At 46.2% G+C, this 20,664-nt stretch overlaps 2 protein-coding genes and 1 long non-coding RNA gene across 5 annotated transcripts in view; 1 reads left to right on the forward strand and 2 right to left on the reverse strand.

Moving 5' to 3' along the window:
• LOC137418230 (E3 ubiquitin/ISG15 ligase TRIM25-like) overlaps positions 1–20,664 on the reverse strand; it is a 1,962,167-nt gene that overhangs the window by 1,875,204 nt on the left and 66,299 nt on the right. The gene's annotated exons all lie outside the window — the stretch shown is intronic.
• The window catches only part of LOC144889692 (uncharacterized), a 283,804-nt gene that overhangs the window by 222,797 nt on the left and 40,343 nt on the right, over positions 1–20,664 (forward strand). The window lies entirely within an intron of this gene.
• The window catches only part of LOC144889670 (E3 ubiquitin/ISG15 ligase TRIM25-like), a 51,364-nt gene that overhangs the window by 10,255 nt on the left and 20,445 nt on the right, over positions 1–20,664 (reverse strand). For all 3 annotated transcript variants that reach the window (XM_078770794.1, XM_078770796.1, XM_078770795.1), the window contains 3 exons: positions 4,935–5,168; positions 3,934–3,956; positions 1,843–1,970 (listed from right to left, as the gene is read on the reverse strand). In XM_078770794.1, the coding sequence (XP_078626920.1) occupies positions 1,843–1,970; positions 3,934–3,956; positions 4,935–5,168 (385 nt within the window). The remainder of the gene's footprint in view (positions 1–1,842; positions 1,971–3,933; positions 3,957–4,934; positions 5,169–20,664) is intronic.

Consider the following 20,664-nt stretch of genomic DNA (forward strand, 5'->3'; position numbering starts at 1 on the left):
TCTGTTCTAGTTTAACTATTTGGTCAAAAGATAAAAACATCTTCATAAACATAAAACAAGAAAATTTCACATCTTGTAGTTTTTGTTCTTCTCCAATAATTTCCACAGAGGGGCCGGTGGAGCATCCGGAGAAGGTGGAGATGGATCAGAACAACTTGATAAATCTTTGGAAGTGAAGGGAAACGGAAACAGGGTTCTTCTTCCTCGCTCCATTTCCAGATTATTTAAAATTCCATATTTCCTCCTTTTTCATTCTTTTCTTTTTCTTCCATTTTATTTCCCTCTTTATGGAACGGCTTCGGGGTCACGACCAAAATAAATCTCTTGTTCGATGTCGACATATATCATGGTTCTTGGAGGTATTATGAAGGTGATTTGTGTTATCGCGTTCAAGTTTATAATTAATTAAATTTGAATAAAGGGTTAAAGGTGTATAAATAAATTTATTCAGGTTTTTACCGCCGTTTCACCCAGTGTCTATTACATCACCCCATCTAGCACGTTACATTAGTTCTTCATGCCTGTTGTTTGTGTGATTTGTAACCCATTTCCTCCATTCTTGATCCCTCTCCTCTCTTAGATCTCCGTCCATCTCTAATATATCGAGGATGAATCCCCTCTTACAGTAACTCCTTCTAATCAAACTCCCAAAATCTCTACTTAATATAAATATCCAGTCATTTATCTGATTTGCGGAACTGCTTTCCGGGGATGATTCAATCTAACTTTCCTTCCAGGGACTTCACGTTCCTGTTACACTAACACATCATGTCGTCTCCCATCACTACGTGTAAATATTTCTGCCCTTGTGAACCCCACCTCTCCCAAGCCCCGTGGTTTCACATATTTCCTCCCCTCCCATCTTCAGTTTTCTCCTGTTTGTTGGATACCTTGCTTGTTGCATCTACCTGTTGTGTATACCTGTTTCCCCACTGAAACCATGTTTGCTTTTTACCCTCTGTAACCTCACTCATCCTGATCCATGATGTGGTACACAATAAAAACATTATCATTTGTTCATTTTCTAGAATTTTTACCTCCGCCACCAAAGGTGGATGTAGGTTATGTTTTTACCCCTGTCTGTCTGTTTGTCCGTTTGTGAACAAAATATCTCAATAAAGTTGTGAACGGATTCAGACGAAATTTGGCAGAGATGTACCGTATTTGACATCGACAAAATGATTATATTTTGGTGAAGATGCAGATTCGGATCCGGCTCGTAGAATTTTTAAAGTGATTCTTCACCATTGGGAGATAAGACCAAAAATAATACACAGCAGGATATCTCAAAAAGTTGTGGACGGATTTGGAGGAATCTTGGTGGACCGGTTGGGTGTCTGACAAGGACAAACATATTCGATTTTGGTGAAGATCTGAATATGAATTCGGATATGATAATTATTTATTTTTTCAGTGATTCTTCACCATTGAGTGATGGGCTAAATTCAGCATATAGCAGGATATCTCTAAACGTTATGGACGGATTTGGATGAAACTTGTTGGACAGGTTGTGTGTGTGAGAAGGAAGAATCGATTCAATTTTGGTGAAGATCCGGATCCGGATCCAGATCGTCGAATTTTGAAAGTGATGCTTCGCCATTGGGAGATACGATATATCGCAGGATATCTCAAAAGTTGTGGATGGATGATTTTGATTAAATACGATCCTGTATTGTGATTTTCTGGTCTACTCTGGGATACAAATTGTAAACTGTTCACCTGGCGGAGGAATTGCTCTCCAATGAGTGCCGTTCTCTCTCTTCCCGTTTCTCTTCCATATTTGTGCCACGTTTTGTGTTCCCTTAATATTTTTTGATGAAATGTCCAGTTTGTGTCACTCACTCTGTATCTTCTCCAGGAAGTTCTTATTGAGCGTGATGAGCCCGTCCAAATTCTTCTCCTCCTTCGAGAAGTCCAGAACTGGGAGCGGTGTCCTCTTCACGGATTTAAAGTCTGACATGGTCGTGAGCCTTGGAATAAAAAGGAAAAACATCAGTTTTAGAAATTATTGGAGGAGAGAATATTGTTAAAATAATACATTTTTACATAACAAAACAAGTTATCTGTAAAAGAGTTGTAAATAATTAAAAATAGAAAATAGATCGAGTGAATTTGTGGAATAATTTGTATTTTTATTCAGAAGTCTTGATTGCAGAGGAGCCTAATCGAGAATGAAGTAAACAGGCAGAAAAAAAACGATGAACAGGATGGAAAGAGAGTGTCGGTGAGGGTTGGAGAGAATGAGGTGTGCTTTGGGGAAAGAATAAATCAATGATGAATGACATGCTGAAAGATGAGATGAAGAGCACGAGGCAAGAAGCAGACTTGGTGAGTCAGTTGGTCCTTTACTCGGCTTCCTGACAGGAGATGGACAGAACAAAGGACAAGTTCCGAAGTGATGGGATAGAAAACCATCTATCTGCAGAGACAAGACCTTGGTGAGAATAATCCAACAAGGTGTTTGCGGCAGGACATGGGACAACACCATTCTCAGAAGTAATGTTTGTTACCATCTGTTGGTGTTCCCATCTGAGGTCCTCGGACAAGACGCAGAGAAGCCAGGTTCAAATGTTATAAACCATGTCTTTGTCCATTGTCCATCGATCTCCATGTAATTCATGTATCCAGGTTCAAATGTTGTAAACCATGTCCAATGTCCATCAATATCTTTGTAATTCATGTTGATGTACACTATCTACTGAAGCACTTGTCGTGTACTGTTAGACAGTGTATTGCGTTCCATGCATGGATAACACTTGCATACCTATGATTCCATATGTAAGAAATTGTTTATTTTCTCTGACTTTGCAACGTTTGCTTGGTGACATGTTCATTGTGAAAGTTGATGAGTGGAAAGATAACAAGCATTCTTGGGGAAAAATGGCATGGGTATAGAAAAGGCCCCTCTCTATCATATGTGCCATGTGGCAAACTATAGAAAAGAAGGGACATTCAAAAAAATCTCGTGTGCATGCTGGAGTACCCTTGTGTTCTTAGGAGGAACCAAGTAATGCTCTAGAAAAGTTCATGTAAAGGGGCACCCTACATCTGGCAAATAAAATACATTCACTTCTTCATGCAGCTGTATCAATCAAATTGGCACCCATTAATATTTCAAAATACATATTATATTTTAATATTCACCTTACATGAATTTCCCCGAGCAACTCTGGGTACTTCAGCTTGTGTTTTATATTTTGAACACTGTAGAAAACAAATCCCCTTGTTGGCACTTCCAAAAACCTCCAGTTTAACAGTATTTGGAGAAACGCAAATTTCCACTATATTGACCAATCAAATTTGACGCTCACACTTTCAACCTTGGAAAATATCGAGATTCAGACAAAGAAATGTAGATCGTGCTTGGAAACGCAAACCAAGAGTTGAAAAGACCCTTCCATGCCCTTTTCTCAAGACAGTGTGGGGTAAGGTGTTTTATGAATTATCTTCAGAAATGGTTTGGAAGGGAATGAGGAATAATTAGAAAGAGCAGTTGAAGAAGAAGGTGAGCAGAAATAATAGAGGGACATGGAGAAACTAAGGTGAGCAGAGATCATGGAGAAAAGAAGGTGAGCAGAGATCATGGACAGACATTGAGAGAAGAAGGTGAGCAGAGATCATGGAGAGAAGAAGGTGAGCAGAAATAATAGAGGGACATGGAGAGACTAAGGTGAGCAGAGATCATGGAGAGAAGAAGGTGAGCAGAGATCATGGACAGACATTGAGAGAAGAAGGTGAGCAGAGATCATGGAGAGAAGAAGGTGAGCAGAGATCATGGACAGACATTGAGAGAAAAGGTGAGCAGAGATCATGGAGGGACATGGAGGGAAGAAGGTGAGCACAGATCACAGATGGACATGGAGAGAAGAAGGTGAGCAGGGTCAAAAACATCAGGATGTGCTGATAACGTGTCGGATACCAATGCAGTTTCACCTTTTTAGCAGGTCCTTGGAAGCCTGAAAAGGAAGAAAACAAAGAATGAGATCCAGATATTTGAATGAATGAATGTTTGTTTTTATTTATTAAATACGAGAGAGTTCACAGAACACGATACCCCACACAGTGTTCATTTACGTTCTTCAATTTTAATAAAAAGATGATTTTAAAGATCGTCATTAAAAATATCCAGGTGTTTAGTGTTCCTGAGGCAATATTGATCACTATAGACAGTGTCACCATAGACACTGCATTATGACGGCATTGAGTCACAGTTTAAGAGATGGAGGCTTCGCGTGCATGGGGTAATAAACCAAAGATGTTTTCAATTTGAAAAGGAAAAGATAAATTTGATTTTAATTTTGAAACAGTACTTCACTTCCCTTTGGTGAAAACACGCGATAAGGTAAATCTGTAACCCGAACAGTATTCACATGAACAACATTGAATTGTTCAGGAACAAATTATGTGAAGTAGTTGTTTGACCATAATTCATACTAATGTTCTCCAGGTGGATACACACAGGCAACTTTGACTACCTGGATAAGCATGGCACTGGATAAACCAAAATAATCGCGATGATCCAGCACATGATGAGAGCCATGATGTCATGGTACCTGGAGGTCCACATGAGCATCCCTTGGATAAAATCCTTGGATGAAATGATTGAAACCCTCAACAGTGACCAGGTAGTCGTGCTGTATCACTGCTTTGGAGACCATGACATGAACTCACTCTCATCCCAAACCTTCATTGTGATAAAACCTAAATCTCACTTCATGATGACATAAACACACCTGGAAATGCATTCACTCACCTTTCTAGTCAATTTATTTAATCATTTTTGAACCATTGTATCGTATACTGCACCTTTACCATCGACCGTGACATGAAACAAGGCCTCAACTAAAAGCTTATACTTGAATAGTGACAGACTCCCCCGAAACAATATATTTTAAACAGTAAAACTTTTGCAATACGTTTACGATAAACCACACCTGCAGAAAGGAAATGGCCTCCAGATCCTGGAGTGCTGTGTCCATTGCGGATTTTCCTTGACGGAGATCCTCCATCTGCTGCTCCAGTTTCTCCCTCTGCTTCCCAAGAAGAGAAAGCTTCTCCATTTTCCTCTTGTTTATTTCACTCTTCATCAGATCCACAGATTCATTCACAAATTGGCACACCAACCTCCGCTTCTCCTCCAAACTGTCCTCAGCATCTCTGCTGGAGTTCTGGGAGGAATAATTGTTTGAATTATTCCAAAATCAAGAAGAGACTTTGACAAAATGTAGAATCTAACAAAAGGTACAATGGATTATGGCTGATAGGATCAGATCACTGGTACCAGGAGTAAATTTTGAAGGTAAAATGAAGTGGGCACTCTCACCTACAAAGCAAAGGATTTAAACTTTTATTTGAGTAAATACCCACTCTTTCTGGGACTAAAATATGGTCAGAGAGGTAATAATGGACAGTTGAGAGAACAGAAAGAAGGATGTTGAGCCATAGCCTGACAGTGACAGGAGTGCTTGGCTGAACTCAACACTTGTTTTTATCTATATATATATATATATATATATATATATACATATAGTTACGGTTTTTAGAACCTTCACTTTGTAAATTTAGTAGTAAATTTCCTATGTACATTTCCCCTTAATTGGCTGTTAATTGTTTGCACCTTAGATAGTCCATCGCATCACATAGCAAATAATAGGCTTCCCTCAATAGTTATCTCATTATTATATGTCTCAGGTAAGGCTCTGTGTCCACTAGTTCATCTTGCGTTGCATCAAATGAAATAAGGTAGAATCCCCTTTCAATTGCCCCAAAACGCCAGTACCAACTGCATTGCCTCCATTGCCAACTGCATTACCTCCATTACCAACTGCATTCACCGCCATTGCCATGTGCTCCAACTCGGGGAAGAAGGGCGTGGCCCGCCCATCGTCATCAAGAGGAGGAGTCAGCCAGCCCCGATCAACCAACCGAGAATGAGTGGGTTTGGCTTGAGAGGGCGGAGAGAGAACGATCAAGAGGTTCGTGAAGATTTGAGGGTGTGGCCTATATAACCCGTTGCGAGGAGCCCCCACCTGAGTTCTGAGGGAGGTGCGCTGGACGAGACGAGTGAGGAGAGTCCCGAGGGAGAGAAGCCGCACAAGTGTTCCGTGTGTTTGAAGGTCTTCGTTCTTCAACTTTAAATAGACACAGACCAATTCACACGGGAGAGAAACCATACAAGAGTTCCGTGGGTGTTGAAGGAGTTTTGAGGACGCAGGAGGCGGAGACACGCAGAGGATCCGGAGCGTGCTCGCCATACCAACCAACACCGACGGCAACTGCCAGAACCAACCTCCAACGAACAAGGGCATGCATGAAAACCTCGACGTCGTGCCGCGATCCTCGGACGTCCAGCCCTGCCGTTTGCATGGACCGGAACCTCATCCAGCCCTGTGGTCCCACCTTCTCTTCCAGCCATTCGTTCCTGCCTTCATTCCCCATTCGTGTGAGTCTGCCTGTCGTCCGTCCTTTGTGTTGTCTGGGGTATAAGTAAGCTTGTTATAAGGATTGCACTGTGTCTTCTTCTTCTTCTTCTGTAAATTACTTTCGTTTATTTCCTTCTCCTTTGGTTTCTTTGGTTGTGTAAATAATAATAATAAATACCTGTTCCTCCTTCACTTTGGTTTTCATTCACATCCGATCGCTTTAGTGATTTCCCAATTGAGTTCCTGTGGTGCGATTTCGGCCAAAGCTCCGCAATCGGGTTAGTCATTGTTAACGGCCCGCGCCGCAGTTCGCTCGCTCGGCGCAACCAATCAAATTACACTGCGGCACGGGCGGGGGTGTTTCCTTGCGTCCCGGAAGGCGCTGGTACTTAGGTCATAGGACGGATAGGCCTAATACCCTACCCAGCGCTGACCGGGCGTGACGTCATACCCTCAGGATCAGCGACGGCCAGTATAAAGGACAAGGGGTTAACCCCCCCTGGGCAAGGGGAGCACCGTCGTCCCAGATCCGTAACAATTGGTGTCTGGGAGTGGGATTTGAAGCCTGAACCAAATGTTTTATATCTGGAAAAATTTGGTCAAAATTTGGAGCGGCCACAAATTTTATTAATATCCAAATTAAAATCTTGCCATGGATAATCAAGGCGACCGGATGCCAGTAGGGGAGCTAGGAGAGGGTTTAGAGTCAACCCAGGACCCCAGGGAGGAGGTGGGAGTAATGCGGGAGGAAGGCAATATGCATTGGGCAGCGGAGGTTGTTAGGCGCACAGGATGGCGGCCTCGCGCGGGGTTGCGGCAGCCGCACCCGCAGCACCGGTGGATTTTAACCTCTTTATGATACAAATGGAAGCCCTTATGGTCAAGACGGGTGAGCAATTGAGGAATGACATGGGAAACCAAATTGGAGGATTGGAAAACAGAATGTGGGAGCGATTAGAAAATCAAATCGGGGGGCTAGAAGCCAAATTTGAGGGTTTAGACAACAAATGTGAGGGATTAAACAGCAAATTGGGAGGAGTAGGGAACAAGTTAGGAAGCAAATTGGAGGGATTCGGAAGCAGATTAAGGGACAAACTGGTGGGCATAATTGGCCAAGCCAAATAAATTAATGAGGGGTTGGCGAGGGGGCAAGCCGCATATGAGATAAGGGAGGCCGAGAGGGAGGTTAACTGCAGGTTGAGCGGGAGGGGCACACGGGTGCACGACGAGGTAACGCGGGTCGAGGAGCGCAGGTTGAGCAAGTCGGAGCAAGGCACAGGTAACTGGACCGGGGTAGAAATCGCGACCCAGGATGTGGGGAAGCCGGCGACCGCTGAGGTGGAAGAGGGAATTTTAATAAAACCAGCGGTTGTCGAGGTGAACAAAGAAAAAGAAATAGTTGGAATTGAAATTGAAGAGAAGGCAGAGATAGGAATGAAATCGGGGAAAGTGATGGATAATGTGCAAAGTCTGAGTTCACATCCTGATGCCGTACTTGCTAATCCTTATAAAGATTTGCAGGTGCGCGTGGAGAGGAGGATCCCAAAGGTGAGTAAGGTGGTATATGGTGTTAAGAGGTTTTGCAGGAGGATGTTTGGCGTGAAAAGAATTTTCGGCGCTTGGGATCGCAGCGTACCGCGGGCGTTTGTGGGAGGTCCGTTGGGCGCTGTGTGAGTGGAAATGGCACGCGTGTGAGGAAAAAGTGTGCGTCGGAGAGTGAATGTGTCACAGAGTGTGGAAGTGAGAATGAATGCGACAGAGAGTGAGAGCGATACAGAGTGTACGTGCGGTGATGAAAGTGATACTGAGTGCGAGCGAGAAGGCACGTCAGAGCGTAAGTGCACGGAGTGTGACACGGAGAGTGAGTTGGTGGTGGAGCGGGTGCGAGAATGCACACTTGGAATGGTTGAGCGTGTGCGAGGAGGCACACCTGAGTTGGTGGTAGCGCGGGTGCGAGAGAGCACATCGGAACACGTGAGTGGGTGGATGCAAGAGGGCAACCCCATGAGTGGTACGGAGTACGTACCGGGAGAATGTGCGTGAGAGGTGTGGTGTGTAACAGAGGGTGCAGTGGTGGAATGGATGGAGTGTGTGGAATGCATGAGAGGCGCTGAGCCGCCGGGTTTGGTGAGTGTAAAATGGAACGAGTGGTGTGAGCATGTCCGGGGAGCATCGACGTGGACCGGGGCAGCGTTTAGGGCGACGGATAGCCGACGCGAGCACTCGGTGCGCGGTGCGCTTTGTTGGATGCGAGGCCCGGCACGGGTCGGTGCTGCGTCGCTCCTCTTCGGAGCGTCGCACACGATCCGGGCCTGGCCCCGCCCCGCACGGTCGAGTCCGGGCCTTGCTGGGCAAGGCGACCGGTCCGGTTCAAGGGCAGGTAGGAGGGACCGGAGCAGTGCCCCCTTGTGGTTGCGGCGTTCCGGCCGGGCGAGACCGAAAGGCGTGGAATGGTGGTGGTGCGTGGAATGGTGCGTGGAATGGTGATGGTGCGTGGAATCTCGGCCCGAGCAAACCGCCTCCCTTGAACCGAATGCCGGACGGACTCAACCCACGGTAGACGAACCACCCGCATTCGTTGCTCGGCTTTGCGAAGCCGAGTTTTAAAGATGTCATGACGTACCGAGAGGCTCAGATATAGCGGACTGTGATGATGATAGTGTTTCGATTCGAAATTGGGGATAGTGAATAGGATTGGCAGTAATGATTGGCAAATTTGATGGGCAAAAATGATTGGCAGTGATTGGCAAATTTTGATTGGCAGAAAAATTTGATGGGCAAAAATTTATAGTGGGAGATGCCCAATGTGGTGGGATGGCAACTCTGCCATCCCTCACACCCGGGCACATGAGCACAAGTTATGGGGTTTTGGCAGTGTAAGCTCGCCTAGGGAGGGTTTGGATAATTGTGTAGGGATCTTCAGGAATGACAATATGTAACGGTAGCGGTAAGTAGGGACATTGTACAGGTAGTCGGGGCCGTAGAGAGGTTAGAATGGTTGTTAATGACGTGGTATGTGCTTAGTTTAAAGGGAAGACGGGGAGCACCAAGTTAGAAGGATACCAGGTAGTTCAGATGATGCAGTTGTGCGTGCTGGTGAGCATATTGAAATGAGGAATTGAGGGGCAATGCTCGGGGAAGATGTGTGTATGAGCGTGGGAGAATTTGGGTGCCTGAGGCAATGGTTAGGAGAGTTGGAAGTGTATGGTGAAAAGTGGGTTGGGAGGAAGGAGGGTGCAGGAAGCACCAGATGTGTGAGCACAGGTGTGCAAGTGAGTGAACAGGTGTATGGAGAATGGTTGAATAGCTGGTATGGAGTATGGAATGGATGGTGTGGAGTGAGTATGGTGGAAATTGTGGAGTGGAGTGGTTGGTGTGAAGGGAGTGTATGGGGAGGATGGACCCCTATCACGAATACCCGGGGAGGGTAGTTTAAGAGTTAGGTAGAGGGTATAGGTAAATTGTGGTTGGATATTGGCATCTGTGGTGCGTGGGGAAGAATGGTGTTTGGATGGGTGCATTAGTGACGTGGAAATGGCTGGGCGTGTGGCCTGTTAGAGGGATGATTGGTTGGGCGCTCCGCCACTGTTAGGATGTCGGCCAGGTGAGGCCGCAGGTGGCTCTGGGAGCCGTTAGAGTTGTGGATGGGGCCCGTGGATCCGGAGGACGGACCCGGGTAGCCCTGTGCCAGAGAGGGCACCGAGGGGGTAAGTGCCAGGGAGGGCCTTCCCCAGTTAGATAGGTAGGGTGAGGAGCTAGGCAAGCCCGGGAGACAACTTCAGTGGCGGAGGCGCACAGGTAAGTAGACCTGTTAGGGGAGCCACACGACTCAGCCCCGAAATTGTGCAAAGGCACAGGGAGTTGAATCGGGGGAGTGAGACCCCATATTGATAAGCACCACAGTTTGGTCATTGGGAAGTGGTTTTTAGAACCGCATAGAGTAAGATAGCCAATGGATTGGCAGGGAAAGACCCCAGGTTGTGTAAAGTGTGTTAATGTCATTTAGGAAGTAGATAGGATTGAAATCTCCTCACACCATCTACAGCCGCTCACCTGAGGTGACGACCGAACTCCACACCATGCCATGTTTGTTTTTTTGTGCAAATGTTTTGGAAATGTGAGACGCATCATGACGTGGGTGTGACATTGTGCTTGATGTTCCATCTCTTCCTCCTTATGAGGAATTGATGAAGAATTTGGATGATGGCAAATTTGGTTAGTGGGATTATGATGACAAATTTGGTATTAGGAGATATGGGGAAGACGTGACGGTAGTGACGAATTTGTAAATTGTTTGTAAATACTGGGTAAGGGGCAAGGGTGGAGTAGGTGACAGGTGGGGTGACGAACGCTAGGGACGAACTTTCTCAGCTCGCTCCCATGCGCACCTCACCTTGCATTACCTTTGTTGATGTGTACCCTTGTGACCTTACCCCTTGCTAATGCTGCATCTCTGTCTTCCTTCCCCGACCCATTGATCGTGCTCTCTGGGCACTGAGGGGGAGCGTGCGGGAGTCCGCCATTGTGTGCCCGAATCCCCGCAACTAGCTGCCTGCATCGATGCACCACTTGATGGACCACGTTGTTGTGGCCGAGCACCACCATATGGACCACAGTACTGTGGCCAAGCACCACTTATGGACCACAAGTTTTGTGGCATGGCCCCTCTGCTGGGACCGGCCACGATGGCCCAAGATATTGCTTGCGGACCTCGGTGAGGTGGCACCAAGCCATACAGGTGAACCACCCATAGTCGGCTCCTGTTGGCCATAAATAAAAAGATGGACGCATTGTGAGCCTTTTTATCTTTGCAAATAGGCAGCAAGCAAGAAGAGCAAGAAAGACAACATCAGGAAGAACATCGGCCAGCAGAGCAGGAGCTGAGAAGAGAGTCATCAGTTTGTTATTATTGAAATGTGATGACATGTGTGAAATGAGCACTGGATGGTGCTTTTCATGCTGATTGTGTTGATTGGTGCTTTATGGTGCTTTGGTGTTTATTGGTGCTGGTGCGTCGATGCAGTGCATGCTGTCTCTATCCTCCCTCCCACAGGATTTTCTTTTTGTTTCCCAAAAGAAATCACAGGTCCTGGGCTGCGTTTTGTAAATAGCCAAAATAGTGTAACTTGTAAATAATGCTCCCCACCATTCATGTTTAGTTTGAGAATTAATTCCGCAATTCGGTTATCCTGTGGGCGTGAATCTGTTAGGTAGGGTGCAACGTAATAGCGGGACATATTTATTTGCATTTTAAAACTGTCATACTCAAGGTCAGATTAATTGTAGAGGGAATTACACCTGAGTGTCACACTAAGTTAAAGTTTTGTCGGCCCGAGGAGTGCCGTGAGGAATGAGGGTGCTGTGTTATGGTTTTTAGAACCTTCACTTTGTCAATTTAGTAGTAAATTTCCTATGTACATTTCCCCTTAATTGGCTGTTAATTGTTTGCACCTTAGTTAGTCCATCGCATCACGTAGCAAATAATAGGCTTCCCTCAATAGTTATCTCATTATTATATGTCTCAGGTAAGGCTGTGTCCACGAGTTCATCTTGCGTTGCATTAAATGAAATAAGGTAGAATCCCCTTTCAATTGCCCCAAAACGCCAGTACCAACAGCATTGCCTCCATTGCCTCCATTACCAACTGCATTCGCAGCCATTGCCATGTGCTCTAACTCGGGGAAGAAGGGCGTGGCCCGCCCATCGTCATCAAGAGGAGGAGTCAGCCAGCCCCGATCAACCAACCGAGAATGAGTGGGTTTGGCTTGAGAGGGCGGAGAGAGAACGATCAAGAGGTTCGTGAAGATTTGAGGGTGTGGCCTATATAACCCGTTGCGAGGAGCCCCCACCTGAGTTCTGAGGGAGGTGCGCTGGATGAGACGAGTGATGAGAGTCCCGAGGGAGAGAAGCCGCACAAGTGTTCCGTGTGTTTGAAGGTCTTCGCTCTTCAACTTTAAATAGACACAGACTAATTCACACGGGAGAGAAACCGTACAAGAGTTCCGTGGGTGTTGAAGGAGCTTCGAGGACGCAGGAGGCGGAGACGTGCAGAGGATCCGGAGCGTGCTCGCCGTACCAACCAACACCGATGGCAACTGCCGGAACCAACCTCCAACGAACAAGGGCGTGCACGAAAACCGCGACGTCGTGCCGCGATCCTCGGACCACCAGCCCTGCCACTTGCACGGACCTGAACCTCATCCAGCCCTGTGGTCCCACCTTCTCTTCCAGCCATTCATTCCTGCCTTCATTCCCCATTCGTGTGAGTCTGCCTGTCATCTGTCCTTTGTGTTGTCTGGGTTATAAGTAAGCTTGTTATAAGGATTGCACTGTGTCTTCTTCTTCTTCTGTAAATTACTTTCGTTTCTTTCCTTCTCCTTTGGTTTCTTTGGTTGTGTAAATAATAATAATAAATACCTGTTCCTCCTTCACTTTTGTTTTCATTCACATCCGATCGCTTTAGTGATTTCCCAATTGAGTTCCTGTGGTGCGATTTCGGCCAAAGCTCCGCAATCGGGTTAGTCATTGTTAATGGCCCGCCCAGCAGTTCGCTCGCTCGGCGCAACCAATCAAATTACACTGCGGCATGGGTGGGGGTGTTTCCTTGCGTCCCGGAAGGCGCTGGTACTTAGGTCATAGGACAGATAGGCCTAATACCCTACCCAGCACTGACCGGGCGTGACGTCATACCCTCAGGATCGGCGACGGCCAGTATAAAGGACAAGGGGTTAACCCCCCTTGGCAAGGGGAGCGCCGTCGTCCCAGATCCGTAACAATATAAATATACAGACTTGGCATTTAATATGGAATATATATTTTTTTCTTGACTTGGGTTTACTTTCTGAACTCGGTATATCAATCTGGTGAGTTTATTTTACGCTTCGGTGATTTATTTGTTAAAAGAACCATGTCACTTATTGTCTGTCGCAGTAAGAAGTCAATAACAGGATTATATCACAGGTGGTGTGACAAAATGTATGGACAGGTACATTTGACGATTGGCTTCACAATCAGGTATACAGGGTGATTGAAAAGTAACTCCCTATTTTAAAATACTTATAATTTATTTCATAACTATACTTTTTACAAGAAATGGATATAATAAGAAAGCGTATAGCATGAAGTTTTATTTAAAATTCGATATGGGCACCAGAATTCGCCACCAGCTTCTCAGGCCACCCAGGAACGACGTCAACTGATTTCACCAGGAACTCTTGTGGGATGGAAGACAACTTCTCGTATTCGCCCTTCAAGTTCTTCCAACATCGTTGGTTTGGTACAGTAGACTTGCTCTTTTACCCAACCCCAAAGAAAAAAGTCACATGGTGTTAAGTCGGGGCTCCTGGCTGGCCACTCATACGGACCACGACGACCCATCCATCTCCCAGGGAAGTGGGCATTCAGCCATTCATGAACAACAATAGCAAAATGTGGAGGAGCGCCATCTTGCATGAAAATCAAATCTTCAACATTCTCCGAAGCACTGATAATTGGCCAGATTTCGTCTTGCAGCATGGTGAGGTACCTTTTGGCATTCATGGTATCGCGAAGAATGAAGGGACCTACAATCCTTTCCGAAGTCATTCCACACCACACCGTTACCTTGGGCCGATATTGCCTTTTTTTCAGAAATACCACGAGGATCTTCTCCTGCCCAGTAATCGCAGTTGTGACGGTTCACAAACCCACCGATGTGAAATACCGCTTCATCAGACCAGAGGATATTTTTAAAGAGATCAGACCAATCTTCATACCACTAGCTGGGCACGCTCCTGCAGGGTAAGACGTCCAGCCATGTTTGTAGGGCTTCGGAATTTCAAACAAAAAATAATCTGACAAAAAAGCCAACACAGATTAAATTCTCATACATGAAGGAACAAACACTAAAAATTTGAGAAGAATATTACAATAAATAAATAATTTCTAAATATTTTAAAATAGGGAGTTACTTTTCAATCACTCTGTATAACGGTTGTTGCGTTCTGTATTAGTGGAAAACAACCGCTGCACGTCTACAAAAGTTATTGCCGCTTCCCCTGGAGATGGTCCGTCAACTCGACAATGCTGTTTGTCATTTAGTGGTGGCTTTACGAAATTCCGGCATGAAACAGCATGCTATTGCTCGGCAGTCTGGCATCACTCAGGGTCAGGTGTCAAAGATCCTGAAACAAAATGCTCAGAGGGGTATCCCTACTCCAATACCGAGGTCAGGACATCCCCGCAGAACCACAAGGAGGGATGATCGCCAGCTGCACTGGTTAATCCGCAATGGCTGTACCAAGTCAGCTAATCGGCTTAGGGCTGAGTGGCAGCAACTGACAAATGTGCCTGTATCCAGAAGGCTAGTCAACCAACGACTGGTTCAAGCAGGCTATCGTGCCAGGCGTACCCTGAGAAAGCCACGTCTGAACAGACAACACCGCCAGCGCCGATTGTAGTGGGCCAGAGAGCACCGCCAATGGCAGCCAGGACACTGGAATCACGTGATCTTCAGTGACGAGTCTAGATTTCTGGTCTATCGTCAATATGGCCGCATCTGAGTGCGCAGACAAGTGCATGAAGCCGACAACGAAGATTGTATAGTGCCAAGAGACCAAGCTGGAGGTGGTGGGGTGACCGTTTGGGCTGCTTCGTCAATGCAAAGAGCAGTCGTCAATCTTCACTTTCTTCCTTATCCTCCTCTCCAACACCCTTTCCAATACTTTCATTCCATGCTCCATTAACTTTATCGCTCGGTACGAGCCACACTCCAGAGGGTCACCTTTCCCCTTGTATAGAGGGACGAGGGTACTCTGTTCCCAATCCACTGGATGCGGCCTTCTTTCACCACCAGATTACAGATCTCTGTCATTCTCTTCACACCCCAATTTCCTGCTGCCATCAACATATCTCCCACAACTCCCGTCGGCCCTCCCGCTTTTCTACTCTTCATTGCTTTTATCGCTTCCTCAACTTCCTTCTCAGTTATCTTCTCTGCCGGTCCTAAAACTGGGTTACTCTCTATGTTGCCGTCCCATTCATTCTCTGTATTCAACAGCATTTCCATATATCTTTTCCATCTTCCTTTAATTCCACCTGGGTCCACAACGATTTGTCCCACTTCATCCTTCAAGCAACTCATCCCCATCACATCACACCTCTCTTTCGCTATCTGCTTTGCAATCCTGAATACTGCTCTTTGACCCTCTTCCGAATCCAAGCGTTCTCCGAACATTTTCCGACATGCCTCCTGCACCTTTGCTACCTCTTTCTTTGCAGCCTTCTTAGCTGCCTTATAACTTTCATGCTCTGCTGTTTCTGCTCCCGTACCCTTTGCCTTCTGCCACTCCTTGAACTTCTTCCTCTTCTCATCAATCCTCTTTCCAATTTCATCATCCCACCACCATGTTTCCGAGTGCCTCAGTGGTCCTTTTGTCCATCCACATACCTCACCAACGGCTCCCAACAGACTAGCTTTCATTGACATCCAGCCACTTTCAAGCTCAACCACATCATCGTCTAACCTACTCAGCCTCTCTTTTAATGCCTCCCTTAGTCACCTCTTTAAACCTCCACACCTTCATTCTCAGTTGGTACTTCACCCGCCAAGCTCTCCTCGCACCTTTCACCCTTATGTCGCAGACAACCAATCTCTACCACCTCTGACATCAACTCATCCTGGGAATTCTTCCAAAGTAAATTGCTCTCTCTCATGCACAGATTTATCCCATCTCGTCTTCAGTTGTCATACCCTTCCTCCCGTCCATGGTACACGGAATCTTGTGGTGAGGCTGTTGCCCAGAAACAACTTGCCTTCGTCTCCTGGAAAGCAAATCCAATGGAAGGAAATCTCATTTCCTTTCACAAAGCCCGAAACAAGTGTGTGTCCACCCTCAGGAGAGCCAGGAAACAATATCTCTCCGTTCTCAAGACCGAACTCTCTTATCTGTCTCCCTCTTCCAAATCCTGGTGGCGTCTGGTCAAATCCGTTTCTGGTGTTTGTTCCCCCTCCATCCCCTCCCTTACCTCAAACGGCTACACAGCTGACTCCGCACGTGAAAAAGCTGAATGCCTCAACTCTGTGTTTGCCTCTAAATCTTGTGTCCCAAACCCATCCCTCTCTGTACCCACCATACCCAGTCGTACCCTGCTGCTCCTGGACTCCGTGTCCTTTCCTCCTGACAAGGTGGAAAAGTTTCTGTCAACCCTCGACTCTGATTCTGCAACTGGACCCGACGGCATCAGCCCACGGGTCCTAAAATCCTGCTCTGCTGCTCTATCTCACCCTCTCTCTGTTCTCTTCACCCTCTCTTTTGCTCAAGGTCAACTGCCGTCTGCTTGGAAATCAGCCAACATCACCGCTTTGCACAAAAAAGGTGCAAAAACAGATCCTAGCAACTACAGACCAATCAGCCTTCTCCCAATTATCAGCAAAGTCATGGAATCCATCATTGCTTCGGATATGAAATCTTTCCTCTTCTCCAATGGCTTGATCTCTGATCATCAATTTGGTTTCAGACCAGGTCACTCTACTCTGGACATGCTGCTTCTGCTGTCTCAACAATGGATGGAGGTCCTCAATGCCAAACAGGAAATTAGAGCTGTCTCCCTCGACATATCACGTGCCTTCGACACGGTCTGGCACCCCGCTCTGCTCACCAAACTCTCCTCCTTTGGTATCCATGGAAATCTCCACGCATGGCTGGCGGACTTCCTCTCTAGTCGTCGTCAATGTGTGGCCCTGAATGGGTTTCTCTCATCTCCTCTTCCTGTTCAGGCTGGAGTTCCCCAAGGCAGTGTTCTGGGCCCCGTGCTTTTTCTGGTCTTCATCAATGATCTCTCTGACTCTCTCGAAAATCCTCTCTATCTCTTTGCTGATGACTCCACTCTCTGCCGCTCCATTCCTCTTCCCTCAGATCGGCAGTCTGCTGCCTCCTCACTCTCTGAAGACCTGGACAAAATCACAGACTGGTCAAACAAGTGGAACATGTCTTTCAATCCTGACAAATCTCACACTCTTACTATGTCTCTCCGAAAAGATCGACTGGACAACCCTCCCATCTACTTTCTCAACAATCCTCTCCAAGAAGTTCTGTCGCTCAAGATTTTGGGTCTCACTATCTGCCATGATCTTTCTTGGGAAAACCACATTTCCAAGCTGGCCTCCAAAGCCAGTCGCCGACTGGGCATCCTCCGTCGTGCGAAGTACTTCCTCGGCTCACCTGAGCTCCTCACCACATACAAGGCTTTCATCCGCAGCTCAATGGAATACTGTTCTCCCCTATGGGCCGGTGCTCCTGCCTCACACCTAGCTCGGCTTCACGCTGTTGAAACCAAAGCTTTCAGAATTATTGGAATCTCCCGCGATGAAGCTATCTCTGAGGGCCTTTCACTCACTCACCGCAGGCAGGTAGGTGGTCTTTCTGTCTTCTACCGACTCCTCTCCGGCCTTGCACCCCCAGCTCTCTCTGTGCTCTGTCCCCCAAATATTCCTACAGGTCGCACAAGATCTGCCAGCAACCCTCTGATGGTTAAACTGCCGAAATCTCGGCTCTCTGCTCACCTTCACTCTTTCATTCCTCTTTTCTCCCGCCTCTGGAACAAACTCCCTCACTCCCTTCAATCCCACTCCTCCCTCCAGGTCTTTAAAACAGCTGTTCACCACCATCTCTTATCTTCCCCCATCCAAAACCTTGATCTTTTCTACCCCCGCTAATTCACCCCAGATCCACCTTGTTTGAAATTCCAACTTCTTTCCTGGAAGTCCTGGCAGTGTCCATATGTTTTATACCTCTCCCACCGCCCCCTTCCCATGCCCCCCCCCCCAAAGCCCTCACCCTCTCTCAGATCTCTCGATGTCTCCATGTCTCTCGGTCCCTGCTCTCAAATGTTGTGTTTGTGTCCTTCCCCCTCTCTCCCCATCTTGTCTACCGCTCCCGATGTTATATGTTTTATGTGTCGGTTTGTCTTTCTGTGTGATTAATGTTCGCTCTTTCACGAGCCTCGATCTTGTATACAAAAAAAAACAAAAAACCAAGTGGTGCTGTGAAACAGCCTCCTCCCCCGGGATCACCTTTGTGTCCTGGAGGTGCCCCCTATCTTGCCTACGCACCATCAGGTAGTCAACGGTTGTCGTCGACCCACCTGACGTGTATGTAACAAGCTTATTTTCCTCTTTCTGGAACTGAGTATTACAAATCAACAAATCAGCTCCATCAGCAAACTCCAAAATCCTTTCACCTTCTCCATTTCTCACACCATATCCGTAACCCCCATGAACTCCCTCAAAACCATCCATACTCCTTCCAACATGTCCATTTAGGTCTCCTCCTACCACAACAACTTCCTCATCTTTCACGTTTCCCATCAGCTTCTTTATCGCGCACCAGAACTTGTCCTTCTCTTCATCGCTCCGACCAACCTGCGGAGCACATCCCGAGATGACGTTCACCAAGAGCTTTCCAATCATCATTTTCACCATCATCAACCTATCACTCACTCTGGTCACACTCACCACACTGTCTACAAACTCCTCAGAAAACAGGACACCAACACCATTCACGCCCTCCAGGCATCCTTGCCACACAAACTTGTATTTCTGTCCCTGCCTACCCTTCACCATTCTCACACCACTTCCCCTCCATCTCGTCTCTTGCACACAACATATGTCCACTCTTCTTCTGACCAATACTTCCAACACTTCTCCTGATCTCCCTGTCATTGTCCCTACAATCCATATCCCAAACCTCAGAAACCGATCTCCACTTCGGGTTGTACCCTGCCCATATGTAGTTGTAATTGTCATGGTTCTCTTTTTGAGGCAATGTTTTTATGGCCGGACGCCCTTCCTGACGCCAACCCTATTAGTCACCTCTTACGACACGCAGGGATACGGTGTATCTATTCGATTCCATGGTACACACTGGGAAAGCTCACAAATACTAAGAAATAACTATACTACAAATGAGGCTACGTGTTGCTTGTGTGACTGAGGGGGCAATTTTAACCTTTATTATACCAACTGTTACCAAACTCAAAGCGGCTATATATATATATATATATATAACTGTAAGAAATAGTAGAAACTCCAAAGTACGAGCAGGGCGTCTCATTTGTATTGAATATATAATCGTTAGATTAAATAAGACGCGGACGTAGCTTCAGGACGTCGATCTTTAATTGTCGACCAAGCTTTCGACCAACAAAGGTCTTCTTCTGAGTCTACAAAAACAGCAGGCATGTATATCAGTCAAGCGTGTATGGTGAGATGTGTGACGTGTGTAGAAAATGCATACAGAAGGAAGAGCCACGCCAAAGCTCACTCACCAGCCCCAGGTTCAACGGAAGTGACCGTTTGCGTTACGCTCACTTCCGTTAGGGTGCACGTGCATATACAAATATAGAGATATACATACATAAACACACAAGCATATATTCATATCCCATTTATATTCATATAATATATTTATATATTTATATAAATTACATATAAAGGTAGAATGAATGAATGAATGAATGAATGATGAATGAATGAATGAATGAATGGGTTACGGTTAACAATTTGATTGGGTTGATGTGGGAACATGCTTTATTCACCAAAATTTATGCCATGAGGGACTTTTGTCCGAAGTTTGTGTATCCAAAAGGACTCACGTTTCAGAATCGTGGTGTGTGATCGATTTGTGATTGATTCAATGGCAGAGATCTGAATGTCATTTATAGAGTGATCCGGTTGATTAAAGTGTATCGTGTAAGGTAGAGATTTGCCCTGACTGGTGTGGAAGTTATTGATTTCTGACCGGGTGTTATTAAATCGTGTGTAGAGTGTATTTTCAGTTTTTCCAACATATTGTTTGGTGCACTTTTGGAAAGTGATTAGGTATATGACCCATGTAGATTTGCAGTTCATATAGGAGGTGATGGGGAATTTTTGTCCAGTGCTAGAACTACAGAATTTGTTTCCTTCTAGTAAATGTTTGTGAATAATGCATTTGTTTGCTGTGCATTTATAGAAGCCAGGGATCCTAGTTTCTTTGTTGTGGGGCTGTGGGTGCTTTGCTTTTACCAAGAGGTCCCTGAGTGTCCGACCACGTCGAAATGATGTTAGTGGAGGTTGAGGAAGGGCCTTATTCAGAATACTTGGCAATTGGGATGAGGTAGCAGAGTAGGTGGTTACCAGTGGGACACGGTTAGTTGCAGGTTTGGGTTTGTAAGTCAGAAGGTCTGCTCTCGGTATGTGTTTTGCTCGGGTTATTGCTTCTTG

Source organism: Myxine glutinosa, chromosome 1 (assembly GCF_964187855.1).
Source record: "Myxine glutinosa chromosome 1, kmMyxGlut1.1, whole genome shotgun sequence".
NCBI classification, from domain to species: domain Eukaryota; kingdom Metazoa; phylum Chordata; class Myxini; order Myxiniformes; family Myxinidae; genus Myxine; species Myxine glutinosa.